Consider the following 22,993-nt stretch of genomic DNA (forward strand, 5'->3'; position numbering starts at 1 on the left):
ACAGAAATCAAAGGCACCTGTATGTCAAATAAACTATAATGGGTTTGTAAGTGTATGTGTGTTTCTTATCGTTTGGCTTTTGGGGATAAGCAAACCTTTAGTATTCCATCCATCTCAAAATCAAAATAGATATGTTCATTTGTTCCTTAGTTCATGACAAGAAATAAAAGACAGATGGCTAGCACAATACAACAAACACTCTAATATTGGTCATAAAAATGATTGCCTCTTTTGGCTTCATTTTGGAAATATAAATAGTCCATGGGCCAGGGCACTTTTGGGTATCAAATTGGTGGGCAAATTCTAGTTGCTATTTTCTTATTCCTATACTGTATATGTCAACATTATTTATTGGTATGATAATCTTGGCAGAGGAGTAGCTTAACAATATGTATCATGCATTCAATATTTTCACCATAAATGCCATACACGAATAGTGGGCATTCTCTGATGTTGCTAATTTTCATAATTTGTGTGCAGTTACTGATGATTGAGACAACATTTACAGCATTGTTGCTTACAGCTTGGCGCCTCCAAGGGGTGGTCGGGGCATGGCCACCCTTATAAAATCACTGGCCACCCCTCACAAGTCAAGTCACATATGCATAATATGCTTTTGAGTATGTATAAAATGCTTCTATCTGATATTTTATATTAGGTAGAGAACCATTCTTTTAAATCAATAATGTCTATTTTTCATAATAGTTCATGTGAAAGAAAATAACAAATGCCTAGCCAGCCAGGCACTTTTGAGCGTCTGTCACTGCATCACACTCCAACCCCTGCTGCTGCACAGTGCGAGATGACAGTCTACTTCATGGACAGCTGAGTTCAGACTCGTGTCTAATTTCTGCAGAGTTGAGACCACCAGACTGCATAAGTATTAAGAGACACAAGTCTCCAGGATGGATCGGGGCCAGGCAGAGAACCGGGGCTCCGGGGCCAAATAAGTCATCCAGCCTGGATCGAGGGCCTTTGCTGGATGAAGGAGAAGGAGGAGCACTGGGGCTCCAGGGCCAAGTCAGGCTGGAAGCCTGCTCGGGGAACCAGTCTGGATGGGGGAGAAGCCAGAGAACCAGGACTCCAGGCTGGATGGAGGAACAGTCTGAGAATCGGGTCCAGCCAGAGATTCAGGGCTCTGGGGAGAAAACCCAGAGAACCAGACCTAACCAGAGAACTAGGGCTCCAGGGCCAGCCAAAGAACCAGGCCCAGCCAGAGAACCAGGGCTCTGGGACCAGCCAGAGCATCTTAAAATAACTGCTCCTCCAGACCCTCCACCTCACTCTTGGATATACAATAAATGCACGGTTTTGGCTTTTTCCTTCATCCCGCCTCTCTGAGACAAGCTATTGGGTTCAGGAATGATCCTAACAGACAGACTGATAATTTGTGCTTTAAATTTTCTGTGACGTAAGGAACAAGCTCATTAGTTAATTTTAATTGTGTGTACACAACATGTCTTGTTTGCACCAGAAAAGTAAAAAAAAACTTTTCATGGGTATGTTGTGATTTTTTGAAGTTTTAGAATGCATTACAAGCTGCTGGATACATTCCAATCGGGTATCAGAAAGCAGCACAGCGCTTCCTGTGACTGCCCTGGTTAGAGTGACTAACGACCTCCTGCTGGTTGCTGACCCTGCCATCTGCTATATTAATCCTCCGGGACCTTAGGCAGCCTTTGACACTGTCAACCACAACATGAAACTCACCAACATTGTTGGTGTCAGTAGACTGGCTTCAGATCTTATCTCACCAACTGACAGCAATTTGTTTGTTAGCTTTGCTCCCCATGGCCTGAGGTCAACAATTGCTAGCATTTCCATACTGTAACATTATCCCCAACATTACCCTCACAGCATAACTCTCCTAAATACCGCTATGGAAGTGAGAGTGGAACAATATAAAATTATATATATATATATATTAAAATTATGACCTACCCTGTATCCCTTTAAGACCACCCTTGCTACTACTAGGCTACTGTACATGGTGTGCCCAGGCCTCTGTTTTCGGTATTTTTAGACTTATAAAGGGTGTAGTCATGACTAAAGAAGTGGGTATACTCTGACTAAATAAGTGTGTATACTGTAGCAGAAATGTTTAGTTTTTGCATTCTTTTGCATTTAAAGAATTGGGTATAGCCTACTGCAGGTCCATGGATAAAGAAGTGATGTACTCCGTATACCTTAGTTTACCCTCCACTACACCACTGCTTATTAAGCGTCATAATATCTTATATACTTATTTAGCCTCACTGTCTGCATGATCCCTCCATTCCTCTGACCCAATATATATATATATATATATATATATTTAAATCTTGTCTATACATATTTGATGAGTATATTTATGTGTATTGAACCTAAACATTGTAAAAGTGATACATCTATAAATAAAATGTACGTACTTAAATGACGTTGATGATGATGTAATGATGAGTAATTATTATTATTATTATTATTATTATTATTATTATAAGTAGTAGTAGTAGGATAGTAGTAGTAGTAGTAGTGTTATTTTTATTACAAAAATTATTTTTTATGCAAAATAGGCGTGAGTGTGCGAGATTCCTACAAAAGGAACGTAATCTGTACGTGAACACGTCATTGGACTCCTTTGATGTTTTTTTTCGAAGAAGGAAAAATAGACTGAGTCGCTAACGTCAAATTTGGACACCATTAAATTCATTCTTGTCGCACAACAACGTGATATAACAACCTGAGACGGTAAGATAGCTTAGAAAGTAATTATTGTAATATCTGACCAAAGGGAATATTACTCGCACAACAATACATTGCGACCCAATGTCGCGTTAGCTGCGTTAGCTAGGCTAGCTTGCTAGCATAGTTAGCTTGACAGGCTGATTTCCGTAGTTACAACAGGTCTCATTGTTATGGTCCTTTCTGCTAGCTAGATATTCGTCAGCTTGTTATTCGTGTAACGTTGCCAAGATGAAGTCTAGCCAAGATGTGGCTTGTAGCCAGCAGGTTAGCTGACAGGCTAAAGCTGAGCTTCTCGTTTTTTGCGCAATGTCCAGCTAGTTAGATAGCTGTAGTTGTCTAATAACGTGAACGTTAGCTAGCTACTGTAAGAACGCGTTAGCTATAAGAACAAAAATAAAACAGCTAGACACAGCTGACGTATCTGGTAAAGATTAACGTTAGCTAGCTTGCAATCGTATTTATTTGCTGGTTGTCATATCTATCGAGCTATCTAGCACAGCTAACGTTAGCTAACGTTAATGTTATCTAACTAAATTCTAGCTAACTAGTATAAGCTAAGTTTGCTATCTGGGTAGTAGTTGCTAGCCTCACTAACCTCTATTGTCTTATGTTCACAGTGAGAGTTTGAACAAACAGTACTCCTGATGAGACAGCAGCATTAGCACATATTACAGTAAGTACATTATCTGTAACTGGATGATGATATTTCTTTATGTTGTTTCTTTATGTTGTTGCTACCGAGCTGTGTCCACTACTCAAGGTAAAGGCATGAGTAGTACTGTACAGTCCAGCTACCAAGCTATAGCCTAAACCTTTTAAGGGTGTTTTTCATTTCTTGTAACTCTCTCTTTACTTTGTCCTTTCCTCCTCCATAGAACTTCCCGAGGATGGCTAGCTGCGGCGAGGTAGACCACACTGTGAGCTCGCTCCCATCCAGTAAGAAGGGAGGAGGAAGTGGAGAGTCATGCTCCGGCTCCGGCGGCTCGTCCCCAGCCTTGCCCGTGCCAGAGTGTGCCATCTGCCTGCAGAGCTGCGTCCACCCGGTCCAGCTGCCCTGCCGACACGTCTTTTGCTTCCTGTGCGTGAAGGGCGCGTCCTGGCAGAGCAAGCGCTGCGCCCTCTGCAGACAGGAGGTCCCCGAGGACTTCCTGGAGAGGCCCACCTTGCTGTCACCCGAGGAGCTGAAGGCGTCGGCCGGGGGGCGGGGCGCGGCGGGGGACCACGCCTGGTACTACGAGGGCAGGAACGGCTGGTGGCAGTACGACGAGCGCACCAGCCGCGAGCTGGAGGACGCCTTCTCCAAAGGCAAGAAAACGGCGGAGATGCTGATCGCGGGCTTCCTGTACGTGGCGGACCTGGAAAACATGGTGCAGTACCGCCGCAATGAGCATGGACGCCGCCGCAAGATGAAGAGGGACGTTGTGGACATCCCCAAGAAGGGTGTGGCGGGACTGCGTCTGGACACAGAGGCCGGTGCTGCCGGGGCTGCGGGGGGACGAGAGAACTCGGCAGACGGGGCTGATATTGACGGGGGACAGCAAGGCCCCTCCACAGCCCCCGCTCCTGCCCGGCCCCCTACCTCCCTGGGCGGCCAGGCAGGGAGCCCCTCCAGCCCTTCTCTGGAGGACGCCCTTGCCCAGCTTCACCTCAGCCCCACGGAGGCCCCCGAGCGGGCTGATGCCGGGGAGGGAGAGGAGGAGGAAGAGGAGGAAGCCTCTCCCTCCAGGTCGTCTGGCCCTCTCACCTCCGTAGATGAGTCTGGCTCTGGGGGCTGGAGCGATGATGAGGAGGACGAGGAGGGTGACGGCGAGCGCGTGGAGCCCAGGGAGGAGAGGCCGACGAGGCAGAGACTGAACCCAGATGACAGGGCTCCTCCTGGGGCTGAAGCCTCCTCCTCTTCCTCCTCCAGCAGTGTGAGGTCCAGAAGGCCTGATGGGGAGTGCACAGTGACTGAAGTGTGAACTCATCCTGACACGAACCTCTGCACCGACAGTAACTCTCAGCTAACATAGCACTCAGAAACAGGCTAAAGGTAAAGCTATCCGTAACACATCCAACCAACAGACTTCCAAGATGCCCCCATTTTATCTTGATTTAACCAATGAAAATGATCCCAAGATGAATCTCCCTAACTAAATATAGTGATCGGCATTGGACCAGAGCCAAGTGTCCCTTCATTGAACTTATTAACCTTTAGAGTATTGATTTTTGGTGTGTTGTTGGTTTATAATTGTATGCCTCTATATGTGATTCCTCCGTGATTACATTTGAGATTTGGTGTAAATCGGAAATGAGACTGAATTGAATCAGGTTGTTGATTTCAGTCTCTTCCCATTTTGTCTCATCAGTGGTTCAGTATTTTCATTTACAACTGTCAAGCTTTAAAGATATCCCACGACTACCACTAACTATGGCCCCCGATCACAGCTAAGACTAATTTATTCTTAATTTGTGTGTCTCTAAAGCCCAGCATGGTCTAAGGGTTCATGATTTATCTTTAATCAAAACCCAAGTCTGGTTCATAACTTGTGCATGTGTTTTGAGAGAATGAATCACAAAACACTTCTGGTGGATTGGACTGGTGTTAGACTTTTAGTTTGAACCAATGTTTGTTTGCTTTGCTTGTTTGTTTTCCTCTGGTTGTGAATTCTATTGTGTGAAGGTGATGATGATTAAGACGGTTGGCGAAGAGCAACTGTCCCCTGAAGACATTTTAAGTTTTAAATGTTATTACTTTTATATTTCCTATCTGCTCTCAATGTCTTTCTTCTAGCTCATTTTAAACTCTTGATTCTGACTTCAAAAAATAAAGGAACTATAACTCTTAACTGTAACAGATTTTGCTTTATCTTTTTGTTACACCGTTTGTAATTTAAAAATTAAAACGTGTGTAATTTCATCAACTTAAGATGTGATTTTGTTTTTTTGTTCAATGAAAATGTGAGCTCTAGTGGTGCAGTATGATGTATGTCAAGCATACCTTTTGGCCAAGTCTCACCAGTTATATAAAAATCCATATTAATATAGTTACTGCATTGTAGGACATGCCTAATGGTGCATTCTACACTTCATTGGCATATTAGTATTGTTCTGTGTGGATGGAGGATTCTCCTCGCTCTTTGATTGGGGATTCTGGCCACAGTGTAAGCAGCACCACAGCCTGGGGTTTGGCCAGGAAACACATGACCTTCGAAGAGGGGGAGGTAGACAAAAGCTCTGGCCTTCCCTAGGGATCTGGCTGTTTCACACACACACACACACACACAGGCCCCAATCCTCCACCCTTTTCTCTGAAATGTGTGCTAATGCACCATCCATCATGGTATATGTTATCTAATGCCTATTAAATGATCTACTGCATCTACTGAGAGTAGATGTGAGCTAAACTGGGTGTACTACACTATAGTGGATCCGTAAAGTACTCAAACCCATTCACTTTTTCCACATTTTGTAATGATACAGCCTTATTCCAAAATGGATTAAATTCATTTTTTCTCAGAAATCTACAAACAATAGCCCAGAATTCTCTAGAACCTTCCTTCCCTCGATTTCCCTACTGTACAATGTAGGGCCTACACGATCAGATGGCTGAAAACGAGGTCTACCTTTTCTACCCACTTCCTGACAGATCAGCGATTTTTCTCCAAGAAACGGAGGAGACGTTTGCACTTTAATTATTTAGAGAATCCAAACAGGGCCTTGTGCCTGTATCTACAGTATCTGATGGGTACCACTGCTCTGTCTGATAATAATCTCTTAGAACTTGGATGGAAGGCACTACACTTACTCTGCCCCAATAATATGACTTTAAAATGCTGTTTCATACAAAGAATATCATTTTATGCAATATATCAAAATCTCCTCACTAGAAAAGAGATGAGCTTAAAGGCACCAGAGAATGTGTTAAACACAGTCAATGTCCAAAGGCATTTCATGTGCTAGTTCAGTACATGATCACGTCCAGATTGAGCCACATGATCACCCACCAGTATAAAAGCCATACTTTATTTGAAACAGTCACAAGTTCATTCACTTGCCACCTGTACTGTGGCTGACCCCTCCCACCCTGGACACACAGTTTGAAGCACTCCCCTCTGGCAGGAGGCTGCAGTCCATCAGGACCAAAACCACACAGCACAAGAACAGTTCTGCAGCGGGACTCTTCCAACAAGCCCTGGGACCCCCAGGACACTTATTTTGGACATTACTGTATACTGTATGACCAAAGCAAATTCATTGTATGCGAATAAACCTGGTTCTGATTAGAACCTGCGCTTAATTGTCACTCCACCACAGCAGGAACCCATCTTTCCTCTTGCTGCAACAGCCCAGTCCAGAGTCCAGTTCAGCCCAAGTAGCAGAGATCTGAAACACCACTTGGCTCCTCTCCTATCACTTCACTTGTGTTTGGACTTGCTGGCCAGTGCCGCCAGGTTGGCAGGCCCTCCCCATACCGTGCCAAACACATCTCTCTCAGTCCTCAGCGCCTCCTCTAGGGGCAGCTCTCTCCCCGACACGACCACCTGCTTCACAGCCCTGATCACAGGGGCAGGGCCCTTGATGTAGCGTCTCAGCCACTGCTCTGCCTCTTGGAGGACACTGGTGCCAGTGCCGTCTTCCCCTGTCTGGGCCTCGAGAACCCCGTCTGCCAGGCCCATCTGCAGCCCCAGCTCAGGGTCCACCTTCAGGGCGCCACCCAGCAGCCTCAGGGCGTTCTGGCTGCCCACGACGCGGACCAGTCGGGCCGCTCCGCCCCAGCCCGGGACCAGACCCATGTGCTTGTGTACAAACTGGATCACACTGCCTGGAGCCATCAACCTTCAGAGAAAGAGATGGACACAGACAGAGAGACAGACAAACAAACAAGACAAGACAAGACAGGCAGGCAGAAGCGTAGGGTTACAAGTAAACTCATGCTATAATGTCGTCGCCATCATCTCCACCATCCATCCCCATCATTTAACCACGGTGTGAGGTGATTTGACAGGTGCCGGCGGGGACACAATATGTAATGGAGGTGTGCATAACGTTACTGTACCTGAAGTCGCAGGCTGTAGTGAGCTCAGACCCTCCCCCGAGGGCTCTCCCCTCCACCACAGCAACAGAGATCAGGGGCAGTCTGCGCTGAGAGAACAAGGCTGCTCATCGACCACACAGGACCATAGGCATAAACATCCCTCCCTCCCTATCCATACCTCCCTCCAGCCATTCATTGTATACAATACCTTCATTCATTACAAAAAAGATAATTCACTTAGTTGCAGCAAAACTTATACATACTGTAGCACATGACCATGCAATGCAATACAATACCATACTATAAGGCACAGTGGCACAGAAAGGCACAAACGGTCGGCAGGGTATGCAAAGCTGAAGGAAGCCATCTCCTACCTCAGAAGCCTTGTTAGTGAGTTCTGCATGAACATGCACATCTTCATCCCGTCCTGCAAGAAAAGGGACTTATTTAAATCAGACCTGAAAAGTCTTGAATGAGGGAGAGAGAGAGGAAGTCCGGGGGGTGGGGGGGGGGGGGGGGTAGGACAGATTCAATATCAAAGAGGCCAAAACAGAAAAAGACAGAGACACAGGCAGAGAGGAGAGGAGGGGGGGGGGGTCAACTTTGGTCATCACCTGGGGGGTGGATATGGCTCTGACTGCATTCAGGTCAGCCCCAGAGCAGAATGTTCCGGCAGCCCCATGGACAATGAGACCTTTCCCCTCCGTCCAGCCCTCCAGCTGAGTCACCCTCTCCTCCAGCTCCAGCATCATGGTACCTGAGGACGGCATCACAGGCATGGTTCGCTTCCTATGGACCAGTCCCAAATCTATCCCTAGGCCCTTCAAACTTACACACATATGTAACAATAAAGATTTGAAATAATTTGAATGCTGTGGCATTATCAATGACATCTAGCTCCCTGATTGTCCAGGTAGAATTTGTGAAGTCAGTGATTCCACTGTGGAGATTCAGATAGAGCCAGTGATGCTTGCTTTTGATTTATAGTCCCGTGAGTTCAGGTGGGGCACAGCTGCCACATACAGTACCAGAGAAAGCGTTCATCCGAGCGGGGTTGTTGACCGTCAGCACTGCGATGCCAGACTCTTGTTGGATCAGATCGATGGATCCCCCAGGGAGAGCCCCGAGCTTCTTCCTGATCTGCTCCAGGTCGAAGCTCTGGGCAGAGCCATACACACAGCTGTTCTGTCTGCTGAGGATCCTAACCCAGCCATCCAGCCTAATGGCCCTCAGGAGGACCCCACAGACCCCACACAGGACCATGGTGCTGGTGGGGAGGGCCAAACGGAAAGGAAAGACAATGCGGGAAGGTATGCAGAGATGAGGGAGGGAGGGCAGGGTATCTGCAGGTTTCAGCAAGTGAAGACTAAGACTTTTTAAGACCTTTATACTGCCACATGGAATGCAATGTAAGACCAAATTTACAACAAATATGGTCGGTGTGTGTTGAAAGTAGTAAGAGTGTCAGGGCGCTGGGACCACTTCATCCACAGTGGGGAGTAGACATGGAGGCCGGAAACAGTTCTTTGTAGTTTATGTAGAAATCAAACGGTGGTATGTGGTCGGATGCAGTATCATAGTACAGAGGCAGGGTGAATATGCATGTATGGTATCTGAAAGGAACAAATACAAAAGAGAGTATCAATAACCAGGAATACAATGATTCGATACAGTGTAGAAATCCACTTTGTACTAAATGTCGTGTGTGCAAAAAAATGGTCAATATGCAGAAAATGGGTTAGTACGCATAGACAGACGCAACAGTGGGGAAGATGAGGGTGGCTACTCATTTAACACTGATAAAGTGCAAACATTACTAAGAAATACTTATTGGCAACAATAAAAAATAAAAAATTTAAAAAGGCAAGGTTTTGTACGTTAACGTAGCATGGAAACGTACGTATGCACACTGACTTCACTAGCACTATGCTAATTCACAAAGGACAAGGTGGAAAGGGATGGAAATCGACCAAAACTGTACAACACCATTTACAACGTAGCCTATAGCTTGTCCAAAAGCACTCTTGATATTGACAAAGAAACTCGACTCACATTCTTCACAAACCCATACAGTCACGCTCAGCACTCCATGACGTTGGACCGACCCCGGCGCTTTCACCTTTTGCTTTGGTTCCGGAGCTTCTTCTTCTGTGGGGTTTCACGGCAGCTTGCATACTAGGTGGTGCATTACCGCCATCTTCTGGAGCCAGGGAACTCCTACAGACAGTATCCGTCCCCCATGGGTCCGGTCCGTCAGATTTTGCTTTTCCCCATCAGTTTTGCTTTTCGCGGCATTTCTGTGTTTCTCACACTGCATACGGGATTCTATTACTTTAATTCCCAGGGCTACCGAATCTCACACGCATTCCAGCCTATGGTCACGCTAACACGCCACAATTCACAATTCTCGCGCAGATAAATGACCAACCCACGCTAATCTCGCCTCCCAGTCGCCACTCGCGCTCAGAACCATAGATATGAACACGTCTATGCTCACAACTACGGAAGAGCATAGGGCCAACAACTGAGTTTATTCTTTTTTTAAGCTTCTGAGTTTAAAGTCAGAATTTCTGACTTTAAAATCAGAATTTCTGAGAAAAAAGTCAGAAATAACTTCTGAGAAAAAAGTCAGAATTTCTCCTCCTCTCTCTCTCTGGCTCCTCCTCCTTCTCTCTCTCTGTCTCATCCTCCTCTCTCCTCCTCCTCTTTCTCTGGCTCCTCCTCCTCCTCTCTCTCTGGCTCAACCTCTCTCCTCCTCCTCCTCTCTCTCTCTGGCTCATTCTCCTCCTCCTCCTCTCTCTCTGGCTCCTCCTCCTTCTCTCTCTCTCTCTGTGGCTCATCTTCCTCTCTCTTTGGCTCCTCCTCCTCTCTCTCAATTCAATTCAATCGGCTTTATTGGCATGAAAGAACAAATGTTCATATTGCCAAAGCAACAGTGGAATTACAGAAATATACATATAAATTAAAGTCTTATATATAAAAAGCTAAATAAATATAAGTAACTCAAGAAAAAAAGATAAGAAAAAGTACTCATCCTCTTCCTCCCACAAAAGCTCCAGTACATCCAGAACAGTGCTGCCAGGATCCTGATGGGAGTGTGTAATTTACCATTTATTATAGTATTTCAGTTATTAGTTATAGTAAGTTTGGGAATGTGCTGGAGGTGAGCTGAGCCAGGGTGGAGCTGAGGGATCTCATCTGTCCATGGTGCTGGAGGTGAGCTGCGCCAGGGTGGAGCTGAGGGATCTCATCTGTCCATGGTGCTGGAGGTGAGCTGCGCCAGGGTGGAGCTGAGGAATCTGTCCATGGTGCTGGAGGTGAGCTGAGCCAGGGTGGAGCTGAGGGATCTGTCCATGGTGCTGGAGGTGAGCTGCGCCAGGGTGGAGCTGAGGAATCTGTCCATGGTGCTGGAGGTGAGCTGAGCCAGGGTGGAGCTGAGGGATCTGTCCATGGTGCTGGAGGTGAGCTGAGCCAGGGTGGAGCTGAGGGATCTGTCCATGGTGCTGGAGGTGAGCTGAGCCAGGGTGGAGCTGAGGGATCTGTCCATGGTTAGGAGTATAAAGGCATCTTGTTCTCCTTTGAGCAACTGGGACGGGAGTTGCAGTGCTAGTGACAAAGTGAAAAAATATCACTCCAAACTTTTGGTCAAATTTGGCTGCCCTGAATTCCCACTGTGCCAAGTCTGAATTACTTTCCTTTAAAATATTTAGGCTATACACACCTGCCTTCGCGTGGATTCAACAGACTTCAGCCATGGAGCAAAGTTGCTGTTCTTTAAGTGCACAGTGAACCTGTCGTCCCTCAACCATCACGTAGCCTACAGTTGTCGAATGAAAATGGTTGTCTTCTCATCGATCTAGCCTAGCGGTCAGTAACACTGACAAATTGTCAGGAGGAGGTGGACAACATCATTGGAGTCCTCTCGGTCTACAGAATATAGTAGAATCTAGTTAGCCTAGTTTTGTGCGGTTTGGAGTCAATTAGTGTCATTATAATTAGTGCCATAGAATAACCTGCCCATAATTTACCCATTCGTTCTCAGCTGTCCAGTTCGAAACCCGTATGTCAGGGTTATGCTGTCCAGTTCGAAACCCTTATGTCAGGCTCTGGGGGGGAGGGGGGAGGTTGCTTACAAACCGATGTGAGACCATGAGCTTCTGTGCACATTGCTCATGTAACCCATGCGTTTCGGCATGCCCTAGGTGGGTATTGAACCTGGGACTCCCACGTGACAGACACTGTTTTAACCAGCTACGCCAATGAAAAGCTAGTTCTTTATTGGTGCGGGTGGACAGTATTTATACTGGGGGGAGTGAGTTTAACCAACAACTCACTACCTACTCGAGGACTCACAAGAACCCTTTTTCACTCGGTTACACTTACACTCCCAGCACTAGGCTAATGCCGCCTGTGACGTAAACCCCCTTAATATGACACCTGTAATATTGTGTTTCATTTGCCCGTGCCTCACACACTGTATCCTGTCGCAAACCTTTTTACATGTCCGACCCTTTAGCCGTTCGGTGCAGTATGAATTCTGACCATTGTGTTGTACTACATTCGTCGTCTCGCTCAGAGTGAAGTTTTTGATCAATGTGCGATATCAGACAGTGAAGGGCGCTCCAGACAGCTTCCGTCTGAGCCATTCAGAGAGCCTCTCTCCGCGTGTCTCTCAATGTCAACCGTGGAAGCAGAGAGGGCTGCTCTGCACTATCTCACTCAATCTCACAGACTCCCGTAACGGCATGACTAAAAGCTAAATCAACCTTTGCACAACACAAACATAACAAGAAATAGTCCTCTCCCGGGCAATTTTTTTAAGACCTCTGAGAATAATAATGTAAAACTTTTAAAGGACCCGCGGACATCCTTCAGGGAACATTTTAATAAACAAACACATTTTCATCAGTAGCCTACTGTAAAATATCCTGAAAACCTTCAGTAGGCTACTGCGCATACATCTCCAAATATGTGCTGTTCACCGTTTACACTTCAGCGACCTGGATCTCCCTTTCCTTCTACACACCCCCTTTGGGGGTCTCAAAGTTCAATGGGGTGCTGAGGGGTCCCTCTCCCTTGCCGTTGAACACCCTAATGGAGAGGGAGTAGAGGCTGTCGGGCTGCAGGTAGAGAAGACGCCCCTCCCTCCTGTTACCGCTGAACAACAGAGTCTGCCTCTTCTCCACCTCACCCTCCTGCTGGTGAAGGCCACGCTCACGCCAATAGTACACCTGGGAAGGACATCCACATCATGCAGGGATACATTTATTGCTTTATAAATGTTCTTAGCCGGTAGACAAACATACTCCTGGAGCTTGCTCGATCGCCTTGTTGAGAGGGGTCGGAAGAATTTTTACAGCTCACTTATCTGGCCCCCGGGTGACTCTGTTTTTTTGCTTCCCTCTGGAATATGTAGGGGTGGGTCGTATACCCACCTCCCTTGTTCTCTGTAAAGCGCATTGTGTTGCCTCTGGGTATGAAATGCACTATACAAATAAAGCTTTGATTGATTGATAAACACACACACTTCACTTACAGATAAACACTTCACTTACAGTAGAGGACACAGTGTTTCCTCATGTTGTTCCTTACCTCAAATTAAATTCAACGCTAAAGAGTCAATTGGTTCAAATGTTCTCCCATTATGAAGGATGTGCAGGGTTGGGTTAATCCCAGTACTGTACCTTGTATCCCTCCAGTCGTCCTCTCACAGCGGAGGGGGGTACCGGGTCCCAGTGCACCTGTGCCACAGTGCCATTCTCCACCAGTACCTGCACATTCTCTGGTGCTGCCAGGGGCACTGGGGTCACAGAGAAAGAGCATAGGTTATACACACACACACATTCTCTAGTAACCACCTCATGCACACACACTCCCCCAGTACTCACAGTCCTCCCCAGAGTGTCCCAGCAGCACCTCAGGCTCTGGCCCCTCTCCGTAATCGTTCACCGCCTGGACTCTAACCTCGTAGGGTACGTAGGGGAGCGTGCCCGATACTATGAACTTGGATGTTTTAGCGAACGTTATCGAGGACCAATCCTGGGCAACGCCCTGCTGTCTCCACTGGACTTTGTAGCTCAGGCCTGGCCCATTGGACTGCAAGCCTGACAGCTCCTGCAGCAGGTGGCACAGGGGCAATCAGCAGGGTGGCATCGGCCCATTGGACTGGTCCGTAAGCTCCTGTATTAAGGATATGTGATTCTCTTACCTCCCAGGAGATAATCAGGTTATCGGGCTCTGTTCCCACAGCCTTGACATCTGCTGGGTTCACCTCTGGGGCTGAGGAGAGTAGAGGAGGCATTGAGTCAGAGCCCAGGATAGGTTCTACAAAGCTTGGCAACTGTATAACAACACTTTATGGTATGCAGAGGTGGACCTGTAGCAGTAATTGTAGGTGCTGAACATCAAAGAACAACAAAGTAACACAATCCAGACTAGATTCAAATTTACAATAGATTAGCTACAAATATACAGAAATCCAAACATAAAGAGCGTAAATAAAGTGTATAATAGTAGGTATATTCCTTAGCATGAATAGATAGTGTGCAAATATGCCTAAGGTGCATTAATGTGTTAATCCAGTAGGTACTATAAGTATGCCAAGTAAATGGATCAAGGAGGTCCAAGCTGACACAGATTGATAGTGTCCAGCCAGATAGTGTCATTGAACAATCTGATAGCGGCCGGTAAGACATACTAGTCCAATATATGCAGAGTTGAACCTGTACTGTTTAACAGTATCTGCAGGGTTGGTCCAGTACTGTAACCGTGCTGTAATGCAGGGTTGGTCCTCCACTGTCTAGTAACAGGGTTGGTCCTGTACTGTCTAGTACCTGCAGGGTTGGTCCTGTACTGTTCTAGTACCAGGGTTGGTCCTGTACTGTCTAGTACCAGCAGGTTGGCCCTGTACTGTCTAGTACCTGCAGGGTTGGTCCTGTACTGGCGGGAGGGCTGACTGGGCTGGCTGTAGCCCACGTTGTTGCGGGCCAGGACTCTGAAGGAGTACCACACGTAGGGGGACAGGTCCAGCTGGGCCGTGGTTCTGCTGCCCTCCACCTCAGACAGGTTGGTCCAAACACCAGGCTGGTGGAGCAGGTCCTCGTACTGGATCAGGAACTCTGGGGAAGTAGGGAGGAGACAGGAAGAGGAAGTCAGAACACCGAGGGGACATACTGCTCAGCAACTCTGGGGAGGGGGGGCAGTACATACTCTCTATGGAGCTGTTGTGTTCGTCACCAGGTGTCCATGTCAGCTGGACACTCCTGTCTGTCTGGTCCCCCAGCTCCAGCTCTGTAGGCGGGTCCGGTACCTCTGAAAACAACAACACTCAGAAGCCAGAACCATTAATTCTCACCTCCATTCTGCGGGATTCTTCAGCCATACTTTTAAAAATAGGAATCAGGACACAGAGATGCATCCCAATGGAATGAAAATCACACGGCTAAATAAAGTAAATTATATATCAGACATGACACAGAAAAGTAAGGACTGATAACTGATATAGTGGACTAGAATGCTCGAGTTGGGGTGAGGATCAGCTTCCATACAGAGCAGAGGGTAATGATAATGTGATAATGGTGATGACGATGATGCTAAGCTAAAGTGGCTTTAGATTTTAGTTTACACACACACAGTGCGGTGCGGGTTTGATCTGTGTTCCTTCGCTGTGATTCATCTCACCTTTGACCTCCAGGTAGGCTGAGTTCTCCATAGTACCTAGCATGTTTTTGGCGACGCAGGTGTATTTTCCGCTGTTTAACGGCTGAGCCACGTGGATCTCCAGGGTTCCGTTTTCATGGAGGACGTACGGGTCGCCACTCAGAATGTTGGTCCTGTCTTTGAACCTGCACAGGAAACACAATATCACAAATTGGTAGCATGTGATGGTAATTATGACTAGAGTATTACTGCAGTACTGCTAAGCGTACCATTTGATGATGGGTGTGGGTGAGCCGAAGGTGGCACATTCCATCAGGGCGGGGTTGTTGGTGATCACCTGGTACACGTTGTTGGGAGGGGTCAGCACTCGCGGCGGCTCAGCTGGAACAAACGTCATGTCATAACATGGTTACTACAGGTTAATAGAGTGTCATTACATGGTTATTATAATAATACAGCACATTTACTAATATTATCAGACATTATATGAGGGTACCTTTTGATAATATTATTCCCCTGCTCAACTCACCCACCACGTTTACGAAGGCATTGGCCAGCAGGTTTCCAAATTCGTTGGAGGCACTGCACTGGTAGACGGCACTGGAGCCGATCTGGACATCATTCAGGATCAGCGTGTCGTTTTCCTCCAACCTCCTGAGTTCCCATGATGAGTCTACAGATGGATTACATGCTAGATACACTGCCACTTGTAGGATGAGATTAAACCACACAGTGATGTTTTGGTTGTGTACTTTCCCCCCGGGGATCAATAAAGTATTACCACCATACTCACTCTGTAGGGGGACGCCATTGACAGACCAGCTGATCTTGGGCTTGGGGTCTCCACTGACCTGGCAGGTCAGGATGCCCGTCTCCCCTGGAGCCAGGATCAAGTTCCTGGGAGCACTTATCCAGAACGGAGCCGCTGGGGGGAGGAGAGGGAGTTCAAATCAATCTCAGAGAGAAAGAGATGGAGAGAGAGAGAGCTTTTGGAAGAACTCCCTGACATTGTGACTCTTCCCACTGACCTTTGACTGTGACCTTGAACATGTGACGGACGGAGCCATACCAGTTCTTGTTGTAGCACTGATAGTCTCCTGCATCTGCCTCAGTTACCTTCACGATACGCAGCATCTTTTGAAATCTGTGATAGGACGTCCTGTTGCTAGGCAGAGCTCCGTTTTTCTTGCTCCACAGGGTCTCGGGAGTTGGACTTTCAGAACAGAGTGTCACCAGTCATCAGCTTCTGTCGTTGTAGAGGGGAGTGTGTGCTTGTGTGTGTGCTTGTGTGTGTGTGTGCGTCATACTCACAGGCCGATAGCGATACACTCCAGCTCAAGAGTCTCTCCTCTCAGAACTATCTTCTTGGTGCTGCTGGACTCAGAAGGAACCAGGAGACTGGGCCGTTGCTCTGGATATGGACTGTCTGAGCACAGGAGACAGGACATGTCAGAACGCCAGCAGAATCCCAGAAGAACTTGACTAGAACCCAAGCAGGACCTCTGACTGGAGCTGGCCAATCTGTAGGGTCCCTACCCAGCCCAGTAGCTGATAAAATGTGCAGGGAGATCTCAGAACCTGATTGTAGGGTTACGAGGATCCCTAACCCTCCCTCATTGGTTGGACAGAACCCAGAAAATGTTGGACTGATGACCTATCTATGTACAGGGGAGTAAAATTCTCATTATAGCATTGCTAGTCTCAATGCCAGACCCATGAGAGTTCTTTCGCTGATACAGTAAAAACTACTGATGGCGTTCCCACCCATAGATATGCCCGGCCCATCTAACCTAGGCTAGCATCTCATTTTCTGCTACAACCTGTCACTCTTTAAATTTTGAACCGTCGATACGCCCTCAGAATACCAGCTTGGGCGGCAAAGTGGCACAGACTATTATGTAGTATGCGGAGCGCAGCGATGGCCCGCCTGGTGCCCTATCCTGTTAAGTGTAATTAATGTCGAATTCCCAATTGGGAGACAGTGTGATATTACTGGCATTGTGTGGTGTCATGTTATTTGTGACACCATTGAGAACTTTACCGTCTAACACTTTGAGGGTCATGGGCTGTTTCTGCTGGATGGTCTGGCTGAAGGGGTAGCGTGCGTAGCAGGTGTAGTCCTCCCTCGTGTCCTCCACAAGGACGTTGGCGAAGTACATATCTCCGTCCAGAGCCTGGGACACACGGGCGTTCTGGGGTATTCTCTGGAAGTCTGGGAGGGAGTGAGAAAGAGAGATCAAGAGAGAGAAGGAGGGAGATAGGGAGAGAGAAGGAAAAGACGGGTGAAATGCATTCTCTGGGCTTGTGTCAACTGCAGCTTCAGCAGAGTAATGTCTCGGGTCCCGCCATTACCGTCGTCCATCCAGAAGATGATGGGAGGAGGGAAGCCTGCGGGGGGGCGACACTCTAGCACCGCAGCCTCCCCCACCTTCGCCACGACGGCATCCTGCCTCTCACTTGACCACACTGGGGAAACTGAAAGTAGCACACACACACACATACACACACACACACACACCATGTTATTGGACAGGGTTAGGGTTAGGGTTTGACTACAGCAGTAGTATAGTGTCCTTACAGGCCTGCCTGATGACGATGTTGTTGGACAGGGCCGTGCCGTGATCGTTGCGGGCGGAGCACTGGTACACTCCCTCGTAGGCCGCTGCCTTTACACTGCTGATGTCGATGACCAGCGTTCCTGAGCCGGGCCTCATCAGAACCTCAGGGTACTTCTCCACGTCGAAGTGTGTCCCGTTCCTCATCCATGAGAAGCTGGAACACAGCATAGCCAGGGTTTGAACCACAACAGGCCCAGAACCAATACGAGAAGGACAGTACCACAACAAAAAACAAGTAACTGGCATCTTTAAATTGAAGTCTTGGAATGCTGCATTAGGAGACCCCCTTTATTTGGTTTGTAGACTATTTTGACTCCAGCTAGCAAAGTATAGTACAATGCTCAATTCGCTTTATTCACGCAGCTGCCTTATTGGTCAAGTCTGACGTAATTATATTACACTCTATTAAACTACATTTCCTATGCTGACCTGGGGTGTGGCTTGCCCTTGGCCTCACAGTGAATGACGATGTTCTCTGTGGGGTCGATGATGTAATTCTTTGGAGACTGCAGGGTGATGGTGGGGGGTTCGGGCACTGGAGGACAGCAGAGCACAGTCAGGCACACTCCAACACACAATGCACACACACAAACGCATAATGCTAACACATTTGGTCGCTCATTCACACGCACACACGTTTAAAGGCTGAAGCAAACACTGCATGCATGTTTTTGAGTTGTTTGAAATGAATCCATCAAAAATCTGAGACCATGCAAAACACAAACCATTTTTTACCTAATCATCAAGATAATCATCGTATTACCATTCAATCAATTCAATCAAATCAAATCACACTTTATTTATGTAGCGCATTTCATACACAAGGCAAGATAATGCACTTCCACTTCACACCACTTCCACAGACAAGAGGTCCGGGACCACTTACATTCTTCCAGAACTTGGTCACCATGTGATTGGCCAGGACACCAGCAGAGTGGGAAGAGTATGGTGTTAATCACATGATCACGGACAGATGAGGGTTGGGGGGGTGGGGCAGAGTGGGACCAGGCCGGAGCCCGTCAGCCCTGTGTCATGCATGTCACCATGCTGTGTCGAGTGCAGAGCTACGTCGCTGTCTTACTAGCCAGCGAGCCACTTGATGGGATGTGTGTTCCTACTGTACCAGGGTTGGATAGAGAGAGTAGCACCGGCATGTGTGTCTTACAAACTTGGGGTGCACTTGATTTAACTTGCCCAGTGTCATTGTGGATCAGGTGGCATGTAATCTCCAAACTGTGACCTCCAGAAGGCAAATCAAGTGCACCACAAGTCTTGGAAGTGGATAGTAGTTCATAGTGGATAGTAATTCTGAATACTCTATCTGCATATTCTACCATCACTCTTAGAAATTATCCATTCTCCCTCCTATCCAGGCCTACAGTCAGGATTATACTGGTGGTGTGGTTCTAATACATACTCCACTGTAGGCATGTACTCTGTCCTACTCCAGTACTTACGGTCCGGAGGCACTTCCAGTGCTGAGGTCACGTTGCTGAGCAGAAACAGTAGTGCAGCTCCACTGATCAGTGCCCACTTCATCTTCTTTTCCCTTTCCATGGTCTGACGTGTTACGTTCAAAAGCTTCCCCCCCGGGTCATTCGACACACTGTTCCTGTTTCCACGATCAGCACGATCTGATAGCTGGAGAGACAGAGAGAGATGGATATTAGAGGGGGAGAGAGAGAGAGAAAGGGAGAGAGATGGTGAGGCAGAGGGGGGTCATTATGACAGTCTAATCCTTCTGGGACCCATTGCAGTCTCAAGCCATCAGTTCAACACAGGCCTCCACAGCCGAGGACAGAGCCTGAGCCCTGAATACTCCTACATATTAGATGTGTGTTTGAGTTTGGTATTACTGTATGATGTGTGTTTGAGCAGAATGACACAGCTCACAGTATAACATGGCATCACGTGTCACTGTAACTGCACGGAAACCAACCCCTGTGGCAGTGTGTCATAGTCACATACTGTACTGTAGGCTATAGTTGTCTTCACACATACAGTTTTCTTCTATGACTGAAACTAGTGTTCCAGCCTGGCTGCTTTGTCAAAGGTACACACAGACACACACACACACACACATACAAAAACACACGCATAGCATGTAAACATACAGTACTGTAGGTGTACAAATGAACTTGAAAAAGTGTGAATTAGCTATAGGCTAAATGACTGCCATCTTGCGGCAGCAATGGTATCCCCAATAAAACAGTCAAATACTTAAGTGAAACTTTGAATAAATGGAACAAAATGGATGAATGCAAATTAAGATTAGATATATGGTTAAATAGAGATCTTCCTTTTTGGTCGCATTTATATAACAAAGATGGAAAGCATATCAAGGTGCATTTATCCTAGCCTTCTGAGACCATCCTGATTTCCCGAGCTCACATTCTGTTTCTCTCGTAAATCAATCTGGATACTCTCCATAGAGATCCGTTTCTGCCAGATCAGAAAATGATCTCACCAATCTGTGTTGGCTCTGAAGAATTTGAAATACAAATAGCTAGGCTGGGCGGGTTTAGGTGTGTTGACAGCGAGGAGTGGTTGAAGTTAACGCATGATAGACAGATGGTTCATCCAATCACCTGCCAAGTATTTTTTGAGTGCCTTTCCAAACATTTTCCAATGGAGAGTTCCCAGACGGTTATGCGAAGCAAACCATCTGGTGCGTCAGGTTACATTGATTCAGATTCTCCTTCCATATCTAACAAAACGGCAGATCCATCAACAAACCATCAACAAGTTAAACTTTAACTACAGAGAGTAGTGAGGAGATGTCGTAATTTTGTAAACTGAATAGCACCGCCGCCATTTGGTTCCGAGTTCTAAATCCCTGTAGGAAAAATGTATGGGATTCGCGAAAAAATGCCAAAAATATCACCTATCTGTCTAATGTAGTTTGTTTGTCCTGTATATGTTGAGATGTAAATGCCAGTTGTACCTACCTTGCAAAGCTTGTGTGGATGAAGAGACCCTCTGGTCTTTGGAACAGGACTCGGATCAGACTGACTCTGCGGTCAGTCACCTCAGTGGTCTAGACCAGGACAGTTACATCAGCCTCACTGAAATCGCTCACATTTAGTCACCCTGAGAAAGTCTCTTAGTTACAGTAGAGGCCAGTGAGTTTTAATATTTATTCATGTTCCTTCATTTCATCTGTTGTCCTAAAAACATGTGATTACCTCCGCCTTACCTCCACCCCAGTGACAGTGCAGGCGATGGGTAATGTTTTCGGTGGCATGTTTGTTTCTTTGATCATTTGTGAGCAGGATTACACAAAATTACTTGGCCAATTTTCACGAAACTCAGAGGAAAGATGTAGCATGGTCCAACTTAGAACGCATCATTTTTTTCTAAATTCTAAAATCTTTAGAGTGGATCCAAATCTCAGGGCAGATTTATGGGCCGTTTCTTGGTTTGTTTGTTTGTTTGTTTGTTTGTAAGCAGGATTATGCAAAAACTACCAGACTGATTTTCATGACACTTGGAATCTTTCCGGCTTCTTCAGTCCCAGGCTCCTCGATACTCTTCAGTCCCAAGGACATCTCCTTACCTCCTCCACACCCCTGTTCTTCACGGCCTCCACACGGCACCTTACACGCTCCACACCCCTCCTCACCCCGCTTCTCATCCCCGTCTTCACCCCTCCTCATCCCTCCCAACCCCCTCTTCACCCCTCCCAACCCCGTCTTCATCTCCTCTTCACCCCCTCTTCACCCCTCCTCATCCCTCCCAACTCCCTCTTCACTCCTCCCAACCCCCTCTTCATCCCCTCTTCACCCACTGTCCCCATGAGATGATAGCAGAGGTTCCTGAAGGACATGCACATGTACAGTAGAAAGGACCAAAAGCATTTTAAGAAATGAAACCTTTACAGTGGCTTGGCAATAAAGAGGATTCTGGTCCTATATGGTGGGTCTATGGTGCAGTCAGGCCTGTACAAAAACAGATCAACTCTGACAATTATACTGTATGCTCAGACTGAACTGAAGGAGAAACAATTCAGTTTTTTTCCCTTTGTAACTGCAAAATAATTCTGATTCCATGTTTCTATGGCAAAAAGAAAACATTCTTACAGAATTGTAAACATTTAGTTTTCTATGGATTTCTAATTCCAAACTAATGCATTCTGTGGTTCTAAATTCTCCCACTTGTTTGGTCATGTCTCAAATTGTACATGCGTACATCGAGCGTACAGGTGTGACTGACCCAGAGCACTGTGTGAGGGATAGCATGCATGTGTTTTACACAGTGAAAGAATCCAAGCAACCTGCACTTCACTATAATCACCACATGGAGGCAGGCACACAGAGAGGTCTCACTGCTGTTACCGATACTGTCCTAATTCTCTATCTATTCTATAAAATGCATTGATTTCATTCCCAAATAGATCATAAGAAAACATTCAAGTATGCCTTGAAATTTGTGGACTCTGCCATAAATTAGCTTTAACTACCTCATCATAGAGTACATTTGACTCCAAATGTAGATATACTTATGGATTTATACTCAAATATACTTATGAGCTCCATTTGGAAACTCTCAGTTTAGCGGTCTATTTTAAAGTGACCAAGACAGGAATTCTGGAAGGTGACTGAACACCTCCCTTGACATACCAGACTCCAGACAGTCTCTCTCTCTCTCTCTCTCTCTCTCTCTCTCTCCTCTCTCTCTCCTCTCTCTCTCCTCTCTCTCTTTCTCTCTCTTACAGTGCAGTTCAGTAAGTCGACAGGGTCAGCTATCACCTGCGTCACTTGACTAACTGCCTAACCAACCACTGGTAAGCAAGGTCTGGCACATCCACCCACCAATAGGGCACAGAAGGAGAAGTGGGTGACAAAGCCATGAGAGCCCTGTTTACAGGCCTAATAACGTTCCTGTTTCTGCTGCATTCCTTTGAAGTAATCCACGATGAAGGGATCCATCTATCTTTCATTGCATTTATTTCACAATTTAAATCATGTGCAATCAA

At 46.6% G+C, this 22,993-nt stretch overlaps 3 protein-coding genes across 5 annotated transcripts; 1 reads left to right on the top strand and 2 right to left on the bottom strand.

Moving 5' to 3' along the window:
- Nucleotides 1-2,624: 2,624 nt before the first annotated feature.
- LOC311314438 (E3 ubiquitin-protein ligase rnf146-like) lies at nt 2,625-5,534 on the top strand. The gene is made up of 3 exons (XM_084444791.1): nt 2,625-2,727; nt 3,342-3,397; nt 3,600-5,534. The coding sequence occupies exon 3, from the start codon at nt 3,612-3,614 to the stop codon at nt 4,683-4,685; it is 1,074 nt and encodes a 357-aa protein (XP_084300917.1). The 5' UTR covers nt 2,625-2,727; nt 3,342-3,397; nt 3,600-3,611; the 3' UTR covers nt 4,686-5,534.
- Nucleotides 5,535-6,780: 1,246 nt separating this feature from the next.
- On the bottom strand, nt 6,781-10,329 carry echdc1 (enoyl CoA hydratase domain containing 1). The gene is made up of 6 exons (XM_084444234.1): nt 9,794-10,329; nt 8,770-9,354; nt 8,356-8,498; nt 8,116-8,168; nt 7,763-7,843; nt 6,781-7,542 (listed from the first exon to the last, which is right to left on the bottom strand). The coding sequence occupies exons 2-6, from the start codon at nt 9,002-9,004 to the stop codon at nt 7,122-7,124; spliced, it is 933 nt and encodes a 310-aa protein (XP_084300360.1). The 5' UTR covers nt 9,005-9,354; nt 9,794-10,329; the 3' UTR covers nt 6,781-7,121.
- Nucleotides 10,330-12,607: 2,278 nt separating this feature from the next.
- On the bottom strand, nt 12,608-21,050 carry LOC311314495 (neuronal cell adhesion molecule-like). Of its 3 annotated transcripts, none has more exons than XM_084444872.1 (18): nt 20,967-21,050; nt 19,464-19,659; nt 18,448-18,553; nt 17,979-18,172; nt 17,753-17,875; nt 17,442-17,612; nt 16,712-16,826; nt 16,429-16,613; nt 16,194-16,325; nt 15,930-16,073; nt 15,670-15,781; nt 15,422-15,585; nt 14,951-15,052; nt 14,662-14,859; nt 13,950-14,020; nt 13,630-13,855; nt 13,426-13,541; nt 12,608-12,972 (listed from the first exon to the last, which is right to left on the bottom strand). In XM_084444872.1, exons 2-18 carry the CDS (start codon nt 19,573-19,575, stop codon nt 12,760-12,762), a joined length of 2,484 nt encoding a protein of 827 aa, XP_084300998.1. In that variant the 5' UTR covers nt 19,576-19,659; nt 20,967-21,050; the 3' UTR covers nt 12,608-12,759. The 3 variants fall into 3 exon arrangements, with proteins under 3 accessions (XP_084300998.1, XP_084300997.1, XP_084300999.1); XM_084444871.1 differs by having other exon boundaries at nt 14,951-15,067; XM_084444873.1 differs by lacking the exons at nt 19,464-19,659; nt 20,967-21,050 and adding an exon at nt 18,905-19,457 and having other exon boundaries at nt 14,951-15,067.
- Between the last annotated feature and the right edge of the window lie 1,943 nt (nt 21,051-22,993).

The sequence above is a fragment of the Borostomias antarcticus genome (assembly GCF_949987555.1).
Source record: "Borostomias antarcticus genome assembly, chromosome: 10".
In the NCBI taxonomy this organism is placed as follows: domain Eukaryota; kingdom Metazoa; phylum Chordata; class Actinopteri; order Stomiiformes; family Stomiidae; genus Borostomias; species Borostomias antarcticus.

Excerpts from the sequence above, each read along its gene's own strand:
- echdc1 (XM_084444234.1), bottom strand. The coding sequence starts at position 9,004 with ATGGTCCTGTGTGGGGTCTGTGGGGTCCTCCTGAGGGCCATTAGGCTG. Across the intron at positions 8,499-8,769 it reads TCGGATGAACGCTTTCTCTG|GTACCATGATGCTGGAGCTG; the intron begins GTACTGTATGTG and ends TGCCGTCCTCAG. Across the intron at positions 7,543-7,762 it reads ACTACAGCCTGCGACTTCAG|GTTGATGGCTCCAGGCAGTG; the intron begins GTACAGTAACGT and ends CTTTCTCTGAAG.
- LOC311314438 (XM_084444791.1), top strand. The coding sequence starts at position 3,612 with ATGGCTAGCTGCGGCGAGGTAGACCACACTGTGAGCTCGCTCCCATCC.
- LOC311314495 (XM_084444871.1), bottom strand. The coding sequence starts at position 19,575 with ATGGAAAGGGAAAAGAAGATGAAGTGGGCACTGATCAGTGGAGCTGCA. Across the intron at positions 18,173-18,447 it reads AAGGGCAAGCCACACCCCAG|CTTCTCATGGATGAGGAACG; the intron begins GTCAGCATAGGA and ends GCTGTGTTCCAG. Across the intron at positions 14,860-14,950 it reads ACACAACAGCTCCATAGAGA|AGTTCCTGATCCAGTACGAG; the intron begins GTATGTACTGCC and ends CTACTTCCCCAG.